The 17713-nt window shown below is 42.7% G+C and overlaps 1 protein-coding gene across 1 annotated transcript; it reads left to right on the top strand.

Moving 5' to 3' along the window:
• The first annotated feature begins 4200 nt into the window (after window positions 1-4200).
• Window positions 4201-5161, top strand: LOC123418554 (leaf-specific thionin DB4). The gene is made up of 3 exons (XM_045107029.1): window positions 4201-4581; window positions 4676-4744; window positions 4839-5161. Exons 1-3 carry the CDS (start codon window positions 4338-4340, stop codon window positions 4937-4939), a joined length of 414 nt encoding a protein of 137 aa, XP_044962964.1. The 5' UTR covers window positions 4201-4337; the 3' UTR covers window positions 4940-5161.
• The last annotated feature ends 12552 nt before the right edge of the window (window positions 5162-17713 follow it).

Below are 17713 nucleotides of genomic sequence, written 5' to 3'. Positions count from 1 at the left end.
ATGCCCGCTCACTCCAGCAGCTCTCCAGCGTAAGCCGCCTGCGACAGGGTGATGTCTCTAGCTCCCTGCTTCACTTCTAAGCCCAGGTAAAAGCTAAGTAAACCGAGATCACTCATGCGAAACCTGGCCATCATCTCCTTCTTGAAGCTTTGGATCTCCTTGGCGTCTGCTCCGGTGACGACGAGTTCGTCGATGTAGACTCCAACCAGCAGCCGTGCTTGTCCCTGTCCGCGCGCGTACATGGTGTGCTCTGACGGACAGCTTGCAAACCCAAGTTGTTGCATGGTGCAATCAAGCTTGTCGTTCCAAGCTCGTGGCGCCTGCCGTAGTCCATACAGCGCCTAGTGGAGCCGGAAAACCTTGCGCTCCTCACCTCTCCGTGCGAAACCTGGCGGCTGGGCGACGTACACTTCTTCCTTGAGCTCCCCGTTGAGGAACGCTGACTTGACGTCGAGGTGGTGCAGCTCCCAGCCGCGTTCTGCAGTCGTGCCCACCATGACACGCACCGAGTCCAGTCTCGCCACGGGCGCGAATGCGTCGTCGTAGTCCACGCCTTCCTTCTGTACGAATCCCCTCGCGACAAGCCTTGCTTTGTGCTTGATGATGGCGCCGGAGGCGTCCTTTTTCAGCTTAAACACCCATTTGAGGCCGATTACTGTGTGACCTGCAGGCAAATCTGTCAGTGTCCAGCTGCCATTTTCTTTGATGGATGCCAGCTCCTCCAGCATCGCGCTCCGCCAGCTCTCCTGGGACGCGGCCTCGGCAAAGGTAGCCGGTTCCTCTTCGGCCAGTAGGAGTCGCTCCGTCAGCAAAGTCGACTTGGCCGTGCCGGCGTACACGTCCGCAAGAGGACGGAAGCGATGCCCCGTGAACGGATCGTCATCAGCGTCGAAGGAATCATGCTGCGTCGTAGGTGGTGTGATGAATTCCACCCCCTCTGGAGCAGCCACCGGGGGCGTCCTCATGCCTGGTGGCTCCGTGGACCCGCCGGTCCGCGGTGTTGCTGGTGACCCGATCGTGGCCACGCTCTGCGGCGTGGCGGAGAGTCGGCCACGGGCGTGGATGGTGAGCTTGGCGTGGCGACGTGATCTTCTTCTTGGTGCTTGCTCCGCCCTCCTGTGGTGGCGGGGACCTCGTGGTGGACAACGAGCGGCTCCGCCGTGTGCCCGGCGCCGCTCCAGTCCCAGCTCGCGCTCTCATCGAACACCACGTCTCGCGAGGCGTACACGCGCTTGGTGAGCGGGTCGTACACCCTGTACGCCTTCGGGCCCGCCTCGTAACCGATGAAGACCATCTTCGTGCTGCGGTCGTCGGGCTTTCTCAAGCCTGGCCGCGTGTTCTTGACATAGGCGATGCAACCGAACACTCGCAGGAAGTGCACGGCAGGTTTCTTGCGGTACCAGGCCTCGTACGGGGTTTTTACGTCTACGCTGCGGGTGTATGATCTGTTCAGGATGAACACCGCAGTCGCTACGGCCTCGCCCTAGAAGTAGCTAGGCATATTCTTCTCCTTGAGCATGCTTCTGGCCATGCCCACGACGGTCTGGTTCCGCCGTTCCACCACGCCGTTCTGCTGCGGCGAGTAGGGCGCTGTCAGGTGCCTCTCCATGCCTTGGTCTGCGAAGTAGTCTCCCAGCGCGCTGGAGGTGAACTCGCCGCCCCGATCCGTTCGGAACACACGCAGTCCTGCCCCCTGCTCTGCCTCGGCCGCGGCGACGAAGCGTTTGATGCTGGCCGCGGCGGCGTCCTTTGCCGGCAGCATCATAGCCCACATATATCGTCTGTGATCATCGACGATGAGCATGAAATACCGCTTGCCGTCGAGAGTGGCCGGAGCGATGGGCCCGCAGAGGTCAGCGTGAACCAACTCGATTGGCCTAGTCACTCAGTACCTCGCCTGAGAGGGGAAAGGAGCACGTCGTTGCTTCCCCACCAGGCAAGCATCGCAGATCTCCCCTGCGTGCTCCACCAGCGGCATCCCGCGCACCATGTCAGCTCGCCCCATGCGCCGGAGTGCGTCGAAGTGGAGGTGGCCAAGCCTGGCATGCCACTTCCACGCCTCATCGCCGCCATGTGCTGCTAGACAGACGGGGTGTGCAATATCCAACCGCACAACATACAGGCGTCTGCCATTTCGGCATACCTGTGCCAACTCGTTCTGGCGGCGATCGTAGAGCGTCAGGACGCCGTCGCGGATCTTGGTGGTGCAGCCGTGCTCATCCAGTTGTCCGAGGCTGATGATGCTTGTCTTGAGACGCGGGATGTAGTAGACGTCGGTGAGGGCACGGTGGTCACCGTTGCGCACGGCGAACGTGACCGTGACGCGACCCCTGATGGCCACGCTGGAGCCGTCTCCAAACCTGACGCTGCCTGTGACGCCCTCGTCCAGCTCTGCGAACGCGGACCGATCGCCACTCATGTGGTTGGACGCCCCGGTGTCCAAGAACCAGCGGCCATCGCACGACACCTCCTCGGCGCCCAGGTTCGCCTCTGCACGCTCTTCATTTAGCATGACGTGCTCCTCCATGATCCCTGTTGGGGGATTGGCGATCACCGCCATCAGGAGCGTTGTATCATCGTCGTGCCTGCCTCCAGCTTGCTCGCCTTGTTCCACAAGGTTCGCCTACGCGCGCTCCTCGCGGAGGCGCGTCCTGCACTCATGTGCCCAGTGCCCATACTTGTTGCAGTGGCAGCACTGGTCTATGGCCTTTGCGCGGCTGTTTGAGCTGCGTCCGCCGCCTCGTCCACGGCCTCGCCCACGGCGTCCACCGCCGCGTCCTGACCCGGAGCCGCTCCCCCCGGATCCGTTGTTGTCGTTTTGGTGCTGGCGTGCGCTCCACTCCTCCGCTGTGAGCAGAAGGCGCCCAACACCTGTCTCAACCTGATCGACATCGTACCTCTCCTCGGCAGCCCTCAGTCGCCCGGTGAGCTCTTCCACGGAAAGCGTGTCCAGGTCAACTAGGGTTTCTATTGACAGAGCGATCTGCGAATACCTCTTCGGGACGACGGAGAGGAACTTGCGGACGATGCGCTTCTCCAGGAGGGTTTCGCCGAGCTGCGCCATATGGGCCACCATGTTCATGATCTGCATGGCGAAATCGTCGATGGTCTCGCCGTCGGTGAAGCGGATGTCGTTGTACTGCTTGGCAATGGTCGCGAGCTTCACCTCGCGGACGTGCGTCACTCCAAGACGCATCGTCTTCAGGGCATCCCACGCCTCCTTCGCCGTGGCCTTGCCGGCAAGAGTGGGTGCCATCTCCGGAGGCACCCCGCGCAGGATCGCCGCGAGCGCGAGCCGATCGTCACTCCGCTCTGTCGTGCCCGTTTGCACAACATCCCACAAATGTCGACCTTCCATCATGACCTGCATGAGGACGGCCCAGTCAGTGTAGTTGGTCCGGGTCAGCTGCGGCCATGCCGCACTGCCTGTTTCCCGAGCCATCCGCGCCGTAGACCTCTCTGCCACAGCAAGCTCGTTGCCGTCGGAGACCCGTGCCCGCGAGTGGCCGTCGACTTGCTACCGAAATCGTCTGGGCCTGTCATTCCCAAGATCGACGCCTCGCTCTGATGCAAATTGTCAGCACTAACGCTCTCTATCGAGCCAGAGTGACTTAGCTACGGCTATGGCGAGAGGAGCGGGAGGTAGACGATGAGGTTTTGCGCAGCGCAACTAACTTGCTGCTTTTCTGTTTCTTCCTCTTATTCACTTGCTAAACGGGAAAAACGGATCAGGAGCTACCCCCTCTACCGGATCGTGCCATCCCACGATCAAGGGCGAGCTCGTGCCGTGATCTAAGGCCTCGGGAGCGCACACACCGCGTCCTCAGGCGCTGACTAACAGAAACGAGAGAAAGTCTCTAACTGACGAAACTGACGAAACTGAACTAAAACTACTGCACCTGCGGCTGCGGCATCATTCAGACACTTAGCAACGCTGGTGATCTGTCACGCTAGATTATTAGCTATCATCGGCCATGAATTCATAAATATCTGGCACTACATTCTACTACTATAAATGATGAGGTGATGAGGCACTCCTCTATCAATTTTATAGAGTACGTGGTTGGTAACTAATTAGCTGCTCTCATGCAAGACAGTAGATGCATGGCCCCATTGGTGAGACCCTCCTCCTGTGGATACAAGAGACCAAACCCATGTGACTTCCTATTACTGCGAAATAGTGGTTGAGTGAGAGAGATATTTGCAGCGGCAGAAACTGAGTGGTACCAACACACTACTTTCCCTCTATAAATAGGAGCCTCGTGTTCTAGGATTTCCATCAATCCAACATAGCCATTTCTCATTCTTCTGGAGAAATTAAAGCCAAGAAGCCAACCATGGCACCCAGCAAGAGTATTAAGAGTGTGGTCATTTGTGTTCTCATACTGGGTTTAGTTCTGGAGCAGGTCCAGGTGGAGGGAAAAAGTTGCTGCAAGGACACGTTAGCTAGAAACTGCTACAACACTTGCCGTTTCGCGGGTGGTTCCCGTCCAGTCTGCGCAGGTGCTTGTCGTTGTAAAATCATAAGTGGTCCAAAATGCCCTAGTGACTATCCTAAACTGAATCTTCTCCCTGAATCCGGTAAGAGATATCATTGTTATTCTTTTCAACTTGTTCATAATGACCTGCTAACATGAAATTATTTACATACTTATTGTTCAAATTACTTTGGCAGGTGAACCAGATGTCACTCAGTACTGCACCATTGGATGCAGGAATTCTGTCTGTGACAACATGGACAATGGTAATTTTAATTTACCACATTTTTATATTTTTTATTCATCTCATAGAAAACATTTGTGTTCTAGACATACATAACGTCAACTATTTTGTAACAGTTTTCCGTGGCCAAGAGATGAAATTCGACATGGGACTCTGCAGCAACGCATGTGCCCGTTTCTGTAATGATGGTGCAGTCATTCAGTCTGTTGAAGCCTAATCATGCCTTCTTGTGCATGATTTCTATGGCCAAGGTCGTATTGTCATTTTGTCTTGAATAATCTTGATACCATCAGCTGTATGGAAGCCAATGTATCATCTTACTTATGTATTTGTCTTTTTCCCTTGTTCCAATAAGAGTCGCCACGATGAATCTATTTGTACCCTTGGCTTAATATAAAAGTTCCATGGATATATTATGTGATACACTACAATTTTCAAATTTTCCGATGTTGTTTCATGTATATCAATCGTTTTATATTAAGTCCCCACATTTTGAGATTATATTTACCTTTGAACATATGAGCTATCATGTTTTTACCGTGAAAGTTTTTTCACCACTAAATATTAATTAGGCGTTACACGATATAAAGGAACTCAAAGGGCCATCAATTGGCTAGTCGAACAGAATGTTGCTAGCAGGAAATTAATGGTAATCACCAACATGTTTTGCGTATTTTAGGACAACTATGATCACTAAGGGAGGAGGGGCGGTCGGTGGAGACATATAACTTTGATTGCTAACTCGTTAGGCCACGACGAGCGTATATAACCACCAAATTGCCCCTTAAAATTTGAAAAATTCTAGTGTTCTAGGGAATTTCTATACATTGTTTGGCGATGACCCAAATCGTCGCACAATAATAGTATATCCAGCTATATTTTTGTGTCGATTGTATTTCCTTTTGAGCATCTTGAATCTAACATTATAGACTTGTGCGCCCTCATATTTGTGGCCTTGTAAAAGGGAGATATGGATTTGGACTACAAACCAAATGAAAATGAGAGTATGTTCATAGAGTCACTTTAAGTAATACTCCAAATAAAAAACGCAGTGACCTCGACTGTGTTTCGGTCACAAAACTGATCAAAATTAGTTACTGGAGATAGTTCTATGCACAAACCAACCCTAATAATACTCATAGTTTGTTTCTTGTTCACTGGACGTATCTATGATAATACTTAAGAAAAAACTTCATGTGACTCTATATACTGGGGCATCTCACGCGTATATATTTCTTTATTCTGAATATTTCTTTAATGAAGTGCGGGTATGCAATATAAATTTGTTTCTTTGTTTGAGAATATGTATGTAGGGTATTCACATGCTAGCACACTCATGGTAATAATATGGGATGCTTGAATACTCGTGGTACACGAGTATACAATAGGCAAGGATGATGTGTGCTAATCTCGTTATGTATAAATAAGTTAAGCCGTCAGGGCCGACAGCGCAATCACTTGTAAAAGCATCCCTAGCAGATCCCGAATAAGAGCATCCCTAGCATATCCAGAATAAAAGCATCCTTAGCAGATCCCGAATAGACAATAGAGACGATAGATTTTTTTTTCTTGCCACAAAGGGATGATAGAGATGTGAGAGACAAGAATAAAAGCATCCCTAGCAGATCCCGAATAATGCCCCGACCTGTAAAACAACCGTAAAAATACGAGTCCATGCCGAAAAAGTTACCCGATAAGACCCCTCAAACGCGTCGGACCCCTTCTTGCTGCCTCGGCTGGTCGAAAAGTTGCATATCGGCGACTGTTTGTCGTGCCTGTGGGATCTAACATTCCCGGCCACCAGCGGCTGCGCCCAGCCATGGATTGGTCGCGGAGCACTACGCAGAGTCCTGGAAAAGCGCCAGTGCCGCATGCAGGTACTGGATCGTCTTCTAGTCGTCATCGTTGGTTTGCCAGCAAGGCCTCGGTCGACCGTCGACCAGGCTCGGTGCTCGTGCAGCGGCTCGTCGGCTTGCCGATGCCGCTCATACAGTGCGACGATTGCACAGAGACAGTGTTGCGGCTCACATCTAGCTAGTATGCGACAACACCTCGAATGCGTATTCTTTAAATGCAATAACGACGGTTTATATCCTTCTTTCCGTTCCTCAAAGATTTGGTAAATCATTATGTATCCAATGTCTTTGCAGAAAATAAAGAAGCAAAAAAATGTGTTTTCATGCTTCAAATTAAAATGCAAATAACAGATTTACGGGTCGGTGGTGGACAACGACCGAGAAGCCGTTTTTCCGTAAACTGTAAACAACTTTTTGGTTCGCTGATATATGGGGTCTGCTAAAGATGCTCTAAGGGCTGCAGGATTGGTCAACAAGGAATTTGTTAGTTGGTCAGAATAATTACTGCTGATATACTGACTATCGTGTGGTGTTTTGCCTTCTCTGGCAACGTGACTTGGAAATATTTGTTGCTTAGTAGTTATTACAAAACATATTTCTACTTAGGTTGAGTCATCATTCATAGCTGGTGCGTACACTGAAATACCGAAGTTGCACTTAGATCTAGGCTCCTAGATATGAAATTTTACTGTCCTACTTCATGACGATAGTAGCTTCTCTCTAGGAATTAGTATTCACAAATTAGTATTCACAATAAAAAAATATGTCTTCACAATAAAAAATGATTTTAAATGAAAATCTTGCATAAAATATGCTGTCTAAATTGGACAAACAATATGCCCTCTTTCACTTGGTCGGTAAGCCAGATGGAACACTGAAATTTAATTAAGTCAAGAGCTTGGCAAGCCAGATACAAACACTCAAATCTAAATCACCTTTTACTAGTTTAAGTCACCATTTTCAAATCTAATTAAGTCATCATTTATAAATCTCAGCAACCAGCTCAGCCATGAATTAATAATTATAGTATGCACTGCATTCTACTACTAAAAAGGATGAGGTGACGAGTCACTCCTATATGCTTTGGTCACTCGTTTTAATTTATTAACCAAATTCAAGGTCAACAAAGACTGCATGGAAAGGTTGGGACTGAAGGCGCATCAGAGTACACCACCATGACGAGTAGCTGCATTATCCTGTCCAAGAGCGGGTTCAATGCTTGTTTAAAAAACTACCTCTGGCATCTCCAATTGAAGAAATGGCGTTGCTGCCTTCTCATCCATGGATGATAGGAATCCACTATGCCATCGCTAGAGAGAAAATAGATAAGAGAGAATGGAATTTGCATTGGTTGCCGATTGGAGAAAGATGACAACAATCAAAGGCAAGTTAACTGCAATCACATGGTCGACGTCGCCTCTTTAGTTTTTTTGGGTTAATTGAGTACAATAGGTACTTAGCGTAATTTATAAAGATATAGAATTTGCGCATGGTACTTTTTTGTTAAAAAATGGAAGAACACCCTTTTCTACTGGTGATCCCACATATGTGGTGGCTCCCTAAAATGTAATCAATAGTCTTGCGTGATTCACGTATGAGTTTGGCGTCTATAGGCATGCATTATTCCTGCCCATATTATGATTGTATATTATTGATTTATATACGCAAGTAAGTACAAAGTGATGGAACATGTCATCAATTTAATAGCAGCTTTATGCGGGACCGCAACATACACTTCTACCAGTAAGATTGGTAACTTCTAAAGAAAAATGTTATTTGGGCATCTTTTCACATTTTTTGCGTTGCTATTTGGGTTTAAGATATTTGTTTCTTCATGAATGCTTTGTTTATAGCAACTAGACAAATGCGGGAGTCCTACAAAGAGACAAATAAAAAGGTGAAACACGCACGGACATAAAATCTAGATCAACAGGTGTACTAAGAGACGAATGCATACGTGAAACATGCAAGCCAACTTTCTAGGCTCCTTATCATGTTGGTGTTTCAATAGTGATGGGAGGCTGCGTCCTACTAAAAGATCTAAGCAATAAGACTTCCATATAATAAAAATGCAAAATTGTTTCGGCTGGTTGGTGGTTCATAATTTCTCTTAAGTTATTAGAGATCTGAGTATGGGCTCTGAAGTTTTGAGATGGTCCCTGTATGGTGTGGACCAGCGGGTTGGCATGTAAATGTGATATAGTACTCTAACCTATATATCCATCTATTATCTACTAAAATAAAAATACAAATATAAAATAGGGAAATAGGCTAGAAATCCAGACATTAACCAGCAACATATGACCATTATTCAAATTATGTATGAAATAGTCTATGGATATAAAAGTTCCAAAATTATTACTTACCTATGACCATTATTTAGTATGCAGAAGATTATTGACTGCACGGTGGCAAGAAAGAGATGAAAACAAAAGGGTTATTTAGTAAACATAAGGTTGTTTTTGCCAGTGCATGTAACTAGTATTCAATTGCTGCTTGTAGTGATTAGTTGGGTAATGGGTCTATTACCAACAATACACTATTCAATCCATCCAGTAAGGGTCGCAGTAGCCAGAAACGATGTTGTCTTTCAGCTCACCTCCATTATTATGGATCACGGAGTCATCACCTCCATTATTGTGGATCACGGAGTCATCACCTCCACAGTTCTGGACCATGCGTCAGTTTTTGTAATGAGGGTGCAGCCCTTCAACCCGTTGAAGCCTAATCATGCATTCTTATGCATGATTTCTATGGCCAAGGTCGTATTGCCATTTCATCTTCAATAGTATTGGATACCACCAGTTGTATCAAAGCCTATGTTGCATCTTACGTATGTATTTATGTTTCTTACTTGTTCCTATAAGAGTCGTCACAGTGAATCTATTTGTACCCTTGGCCAATCAATATAAATGATTCATGCATATATTAAGTGATATATTGTAATTTTTACATTTTTTATATTTTTTCCTCTAAATCAATCCTTTTATATTACGACCATGTGTTTTCATATTCTATTCAACAATCAACATATGAGCTATCATGTTGTTACCATGAAAGTTTTCTCCACTAAGCTTTAATTAGGTATCATAGATATACATGAACGTAAAGTTTGATCAAGTAGCTAGTTGAACAGAACTCGAAATTTGAATAGGAGGATGGAGTGACAGAAATGATAGTTCCTCGGTTGACAAGTTCTCGCATAAAGTCTAAATATCGAGCCAAGAGGAAGTTATGGCTATGGTTGGGTATTTACCCTAATAAATCTTAGGATTTGTGTATTATTTTCTAAAAGCACAATCAAAGTATATATGAGTCACTGGTCTCTCATGACATAATATCTTACTTGGGAAGGCAAGCAATTTAATTTATTTTCTACAGAAAAATATTGGTTGGAAACAATTTTTCATAATATACTTGAATCTAGATTGATGTGTAAGGATTAAGGAAGATAACTATGTAGCTCGCAAATCACGTTAAATAGCCATAGTTTAAGCGTGTGAATGCAAAAATAACTAGCCGGACGCCCCCACCCCTTTTACTAGCCTTTATAAAATAAGCTCAGTATCTCTTACTCCCTCCGTTCTAAAATTTGTGTCTTAGATTTGTCTAGATATGAATGTACCTAGTCATGTTTTAATATTTAGATACATTCATTTTTAGACAAACCTAAGACAAGAATTTTAGGATGGAGGGAGTATTTCCTATTGGAGGCACCTTTTAAGGATCTCTCATTAATCCACATCATCAAAATTAATTACACCATTGGATTGTGAAACATACGTAACGCGGATGACCCCATGCCACAAAAAATAGGCATCTGACATGTGAAACATTCCATTTCAGTTTTTTATAGAAAACACAACAACATGTACATGTAGAAGGACTAATCCAACACGTACATGTAAGAGTCCTGCATCACCACGTTCAAGTTCTAAGCACTAAAAATACACGTGCCTCTATCTGCCTACAGAAAAAGTAAACAAATAATGACCCGGTTATGGAAAAAACACGTGCATGTTCCATTCAAAAATTTTCAGTAGCACACACAATGAATAGTACTGAACGTTCAAGTCACAAGGATAAAAAGGCCTATATCCCGATTTCCTGAAAAACACGTGCATGTTCCCCTCAAAAATGAAAGAAGACACATATTTTTTTTATTAAAGAGTTAATGCATGATAAAGACCCATGTAAAAACCCACGTTCTGTTCCATGAAAGAAGAGACATATTCTGTTCAATTCGTTTATCTAATATTGCATGATAAAGACCAACGTTATGGGTTGGGAAATCACACCATACAAAATATTAAATAAGAACATATACATAAAGTTGCATGCCCAAAAGAATATATATCAATATAAACCCCGTAATTTTTATTGTTATTTCAAATAGGTGTATTTTTCGCAACCATGCCCACTTAAATTGTAAATTAATTCGTAATTGTTTTTGAAGTATTACGGTATACTCAATTTTTTAATTCGATACACGAGAGATACATTCACAATCAAATGTTCTTTAGTTTAAGAGTCAGCTCTAAGCAATGCACACAGATGTGATGGAGATTATCTAAAATGCAGAAATTGCTTTGTTTTTCTTTGTCTGAGTATTTTTTCCGATGTGAATGAAGTCGGATTGTGGTTGTGCTATATTTACACCGAGCATGACAAATCAATACAATATTAGATAAACGAATTGAACAGAAAATGGAACACACATTCATGCAAAAAGTAGTCGGTAGAATAATGTTTCGAAAACAGGTTGTACTTCTTCTGATAATTTCAGTTTATTTAATATTTCCATGATTTATATATGCATCATCTTCGGAGAAAAAACAAACCCATGTGAGCCACTACATTTTGATTATGGGACTCGATCATCATGATTCCCTTTTGTAAATGTATATCCGAGGAATAATATGTCATGGCCAAACTACATTTTTGTTGGCCAGAACATAAATTATTTTATATTATATTTTCGTACATATTTTTGACTCTTTTATATGACAAAATTTAATTATCGTAGTAGTATGCAATTACTGAACAATATTAAAAAGGACTATATCTAGCCCGTGCAGAAGCACGGGTTGATGGCTAGTTAACCTAATCCAACAACACTTGATTAGTATGATAGGATATAAAATTTTAGCCGTCTTATGCACGTCGATAAAACCACATATACTCAGCCTTGCGAAATACCCGTGTAGTTGTAATACTCATGATGCCATTGAATGAGTCTAGTACATCCATTAATTACTGACGTGCATCCTGCTGGACGCTGGAGTAGCATGAAGATGTGATGGACAAAATAATTGACGAATCTTAACTACGTTGTGTGTCGATTTTTTGTTTGTGTTATTAAGATCTATGTTAGTTCCCATAATTTGCTGGTTCCATACAAGTTTAGACCTACGATCTTCAATAATTGCAAGGAACCACCACACGTGTGCCATCACTAGTACACAAGCTAGTTTTTATTCCGTTTTTGAAAGCACCGCCCACAAATTCTATAATTGTAGACTGCACAGGCCCACTCATTTCGCTTTATTAATAAAATTGAAGGTCAACAAGTATTACACGGAGAGGTTGGGGACTGAAGGATATTACGAGCAGTTACACCCCGGCCGTTGGATGTCCTTCTCCACATTAGCATGAGAGTGCACCGCCACGACGAGCGGCTGTTTTATCTTGCTCGACAATGAGTTCAAACTAGAGCAATGCTCGTTAAAAAAAACTACTTCTACCATCTCCATTTTAAGTGTCTTTCTCCACCATGGCCGATAGGAATCAACTATGCCATCGCCAGAGAGAAAAGAGAGAAAAGAGACTGGAGTTTTCATGGGCCGCCGATTGGAGAAATATGACAACCAACAAAGGCGCTTTAACGGCCATCACATGGTCATGGTCGTCACTTTACCTATTCTTTGGTTAATTGAGTCAAACATGCAATTGGTGTAATCTTTACAGTAATAGAATTAGCTTTTTTTGCAAAAAACAATGAAGAACAAACTTTTTTTTCCGTGTTTCCATATGTGGGGTGGTTCCCTACAGTTGAGTCAATAAATTAGTCGGTTGTCTTGCGTGATTCTCGTGCGATTTTGTCGTGTATTGGCATGCATTATTGCTGCCCATATTGTGGTTGTATATTATTTATTTGGAGATGCAAGTAAGTAGAAAGAGATGGTGCATGTCTTGAATGAACTAGCAGCTTCATGCCGGACCCGCAACTTGCATTTCTACGAGTGAGTATGGTAAAAAAAATGTTATTCAGGCAGGCATTTTTGCGTTGGTATTTGGGTTTAAGGTATTTGTTGCTTCATGAATATTTGGTGTCTACCAACTAGACAAATGCGGAAGTCCAACAAAGAGAACAATACATACATGAAACACGCACAAGCATACAACCTAAATCAACGGAGTTACTAAGAGACGAATGCATATGTGAAACACGAAAGAGAGCCTTCTACCCTCGTTAACATGTCGGTGTTTCAATAGGGGATCAGGATGGCGATGTACGGCTGTTCCTACTAAAAATATATCAAAACAATAAGACTTCCATATAATAAGAAATGGAAAATTGTTCGGTCTTGTTGGTGGTTCATAGTCCCGGTTGGTAAGGGCCTATAGCCCGGTTTATCAACCGGGACTATTAACTTGGGACTAAAGACGCCTCCCCCTTTAGTCCCGGTTTGCTACAAACCGGGAATAATACCTTTCCACGTGGCTGACAGCGTGTGTGGCGTGGCCGGGATCTTTAGTCCCGGTTGGTAACATCATCTGGGACTACAGGCTATGGTGATTTTGGGTTTTGGGGTTTATTGTTTACTTTTGCTTTTTATTTTATGTTTTCTATTTAATTTTTTTTCATTTAAAACATATCTTACGCTAGTACATACCGTACATGTTATGCATATATCATAAGATATCTCGAAGGACCAATCATATATCATAGAATTTCGAGAGGGACCATATATATGCATGCACATATTATATAACACACCCATATATATATATATATATATATATATATATATATATATATATATATAATTTCTCCTACAACTTGCGGATCCATTACATGCATGCATTAATTGGTGAAGTGGTATTCTCCTTTCGGATCTATAACCTACTCCAGCAAAAATCCCGAAAATTAATCTTTGAAACGCTCGTATGCGTTCCGTTCGGAGGAGTTCCTCCCGCTTCTCCAAAATCTTTTAAATAACGAGACCAATATGAATATTTTATATGGGCGTATATATAGTAGGTGAGGCGTGTCGCACATACCCCGACAGTTGCCGCAATATTCACACTTCCAATATTCATCGTCAGACATTTCCTGTTTTAATGTGGTAAATGTGTAAACAACAACCGTGACACTATACTAATGGCGCACCAGGCAGTGCGCCATTAGTATAGCCCATGGTGCTCCATTAGTATGCCTCCCAGGGCATATATAGTAATGGCGCACCAGGCAGTGCGCCATTAGTATAGCCCATGGTGCTCCATTAGTATGCCTCCCAGGGCATATATACTAATGGTTCACCAGGCAGTGTGCAATTAGTATAGCCCATGGTGCTCCATTAGTATCTGGTATTCTGGCATATATATGTTTTGTTTCAAAACCACAAATTCAACAGCACATAACATATATGTCAAATATATAATACATAACATGTGTCCAATAGTTTTACTGATCCACAACACATAACATATATGCAAAGTTGCATAACAAATTTCATGATCCATATATCAAAATTCGATAGTATCCATACATCCATAATTCCATAGCATCCATATATACATATAGTTCCATAGCATCCATACATACATAGCTCCATAGAAAATATAATACACAACGATGCTTTGCGGGCATTAGTAAGTAATATTTGGCACTAAATCAAATGCCTTCATGTCCAGATCGTAGTTCAAAGAGCATCCGCGTGGCAACCTACAAGATGAAATCATCAACATGTCAAATTTAACACTCTAAACCATGAAGATCTTCAAAGAATGGTCTCTAATTATAAATTTGGTCTTCAAATTGGTCAAATGATCTCTACTTACATGTTTTCAGCAACAATGCTAGTGATGCAGAGGCGAAAAGTGCAACCTCTAGCAAATTACAACACTTGAAAAGCATAGAGATTTCTATTGATAAATAGATAGGAGTAGAGGATACATCCTATGCAGATCCTATGAGTGCATTTAGACTTTGACCGTGATCTCTTCCTATACTTCATACTCTACACAGAATGAATGTTTCATCATATATATATGTGAATGAGGTAGATGGGTCTCTTAAAAGTTTTAAATACAGATATATGGTGTAAAAGTTTTAAAAGCTACAAACAAAAGTATATCTTATCAGCAGAAGAGTACCAAGCAAGCAGGAAATTTTCATCACCAATTGACAGGACAAGGAGTGGCATCTCTGGAAGGGGGCCGTCCCAAACTGAAGCCATTGTAGACGGTCTGGATGGGAGCTTCATGGTGAATCACTCATGAACATGGGTGTCTGGATAGAGAAGCCATTGTAGACGGTCTGGACCACAACTCGTGCTGGAAACTGAAGCCTGTGCAAACTATGGGACAACAACAGGAGGCCTAGTGAGTACATGAAAGTCCTGGCCAATTAGAGAGTGGCACTGAAGTGCAGGAAAAGTGGAAAATTGTAAACGGAATTCAGTTGGATGATCGGACAAAGATGCAACCTGATCTATTTTATTGTAATGCTCAAACAATGTATTTGTTAACATGAAAACCAGCCAGAAGTTTTTAACTTATCCTTCCACAACTTCCCTCGAGGCCTGGACCTCAAACCAACTACAGAGCACCAAATTAAACTTTCTCATTATGAAGACAAGGTGAAAACTCTCAATAAAGTGTTCATGCGTGCAACAACCTGCTGGATTTTAATAATCAATCAAACATAATCCTATTAGTTAATAGCAAAGGCATGCAGCTACAGCCACCAAGCACCTCTTGTAGCTGTAGCTGTTGGCCCGGCAGATGAAATCACCATGTTTGATGTTAGGTATTCATCATGAGCAGGCTAAATGGTCGACCAAAATGAGACATTACGAATGAAAGGTGTAGGGTGTCGTAGTGGCATTGACAGCCAAAGGATCTTAGCATGTTGCATGGACTTCTTCTTTGGCCTAGGTTTACAATTTCACTGACATAAGCTAGGTGTTTTATTTTCATTTCTAACCTCACCAAATGGATGTTTCCAAATTTGAGTTTTATTTTGTGATTTAATTGACTGGAATAACAATACAATTTTCGTAGTGTCCCACATGCAGACTAGAACATAAAAACATTATAACAGTAAAATGTACTTACGTTAAGAATGGTACTTCTCTACTAATTTTATTAGTTCCGAATGTACTCCATGGGAAGCAAGGACCTTCAATAATAGGTGAATCCATTTATCATCGTTTACATGATTGATTTCGAATGCCTTGAGATGTTTTGATACCAAAACCGGTATCCAACTGACTGATTGTATGTCAAAATAAATTATACGTATTAACTATTGAGTTGCAGTGATCAAATGAATTTAATTTAACCTAATAAATCTCTTGTACTTCCCTCCATCCAAAAATTATTTATCCCTGGGTATTATATCATCCAGCCAGATTTTTTTCCTAGATATGTTATCAATTGGAACTAGCCAATTTTCAATTTGGATAATTCCTACAAGCTGTTATGAACAATTTTTTACAGCAGTTGGAAGGTCAAAGCATATACCTGAGAGCCCCAATCATCTGGATATTTGGTCGGGTTATATCAGATTTTGCCCTTTTATTTTTCAGCAATTGGACAACTTCTGATGTTGCCTTGGCTAATAGATCATCTGAGAAACATGGAGCAAGTGATGCTGCCACATAAAGCTCACACATTAGTCACTGTAAATAACTAAGGTTGTTCAGTCATTTGCAAGCATGAACAATCAAAATAATTGCAAAATGTATTCAGGCATACCTATGCACGAAACTGACTTTTTTGTGACACTTGGTTGAGTAGAGCTCAGCTGGGTTAAAAGTGAAGTGAGCATAAACGCATGATCTTTCGTGATCACGTTGCCGAATCTATGAATCACATCACCTAATATATCAAGACATTCACATTTAATTTCAGCACTCTTTCCCTATCAACAAAAGAAGAAATGTATCAAGACAATTGCATTTAATTTTAAAAAAACTGATGAGCCATGAAACAAGTACAAACATTTTTTATGTTACAAACCCTTGAAACCTAGAAATGTATTTACAAGTTTCATTTTCATAAGCATATGGTACGTTTGTCGAACAATTATGCTTCCAGATAATAGAACAAGAGGCCACAGATAATGGTAAGAAGAAATGAAAGTAAACCAAATGCTACCAATCAGCCCTAATTAAAGGATATATTGAACATTCACAATAAATTCATGCAAACTGTGTACCTGTGTACGTAATTTATTGCTGATTTTCCAGCTAATACTTAAGTTAATATTGCATTAACTTTTCTGTGGAACATCTGAATAAGTTAAAACTTAAGGGGCCTACTGATAACCAAGGGAAATTCAGGCAGCAATAAAACAAACTAAAAACTTACATTGGTGACACCATTAATTAGCTGCGGGGCAAGAGAAACTAAAATATTTTCAGAAAGTGATGCCATAGTAAATTCCACAATGATTGTCTTCAGAGCTATACTGGCAATATCACGATGCTGCTCCTTTCCATTGAGTAATTTATCACAAAGCTTGTCGGTCATCTCCACTATTCTATCCACGCTTGCCTTCTTAACAAGTGGAGCCAAGCTAACCAATAAAAAAATAAGAGTAAATTTAGTGAATGTATAGAAAAATAATCGGTAATCAAATTTCTCTGCAAAAAAGTAACCCAGCAGATCCAATAATTGATGCATAAGAAAACATAACAAACTTTAAAAAATATTATTATAGCAAATGAATAAGCAAGGAATGATGCCATCTTAAGATAAAATAGCAGGCTAATGCATCTGACAGGTACTACAACATAGCGAGTAGCATTATAAGAATGTTCACAAATTCTAGCAGGACGGAGGTGGTAATAATCAACAATAACAAGATATTAACATGCAAAATCCTTACTTCCCCAATCCGACAC

The sequence above is a fragment of the Hordeum vulgare genome, unplaced genomic scaffold (assembly GCF_904849725.1).
Source record: "Hordeum vulgare subsp. vulgare unplaced genomic scaffold, MorexV3_pseudomolecules_assembly, whole genome shotgun sequence".
NCBI lineage: Eukaryota > Viridiplantae > Streptophyta > Magnoliopsida > Poales > Poaceae > Hordeum > Hordeum vulgare.
The sequence above is the reverse complement of the archived record's forward strand: the minus strand, read 5'-3'. Positions and strand labels throughout refer to the sequence as shown.

Bases quoted from the DNA above. Each gene is read 5' to 3' on its own strand.
- LOC123418554 (XM_045107029.1), top strand. From the start codon at position 4,338: ATGGCACCCAGCAAGAGTATTAAGAGTGTGGTCATTTGTGTTCTCATA. The intron at 4,582-4,675 runs GTAAGAGATATC...TTACTTTGGCAG, and splicing joins GAATCTTCTCCCTGAATCCG to GTGAACCAGATGTCACTCAG. The intron at 4,745-4,838 runs GTAATTTTAATT...ATTTTGTAACAG, and splicing joins CTGTGACAACATGGACAATG to TTTTCCGTGGCCAAGAGATG.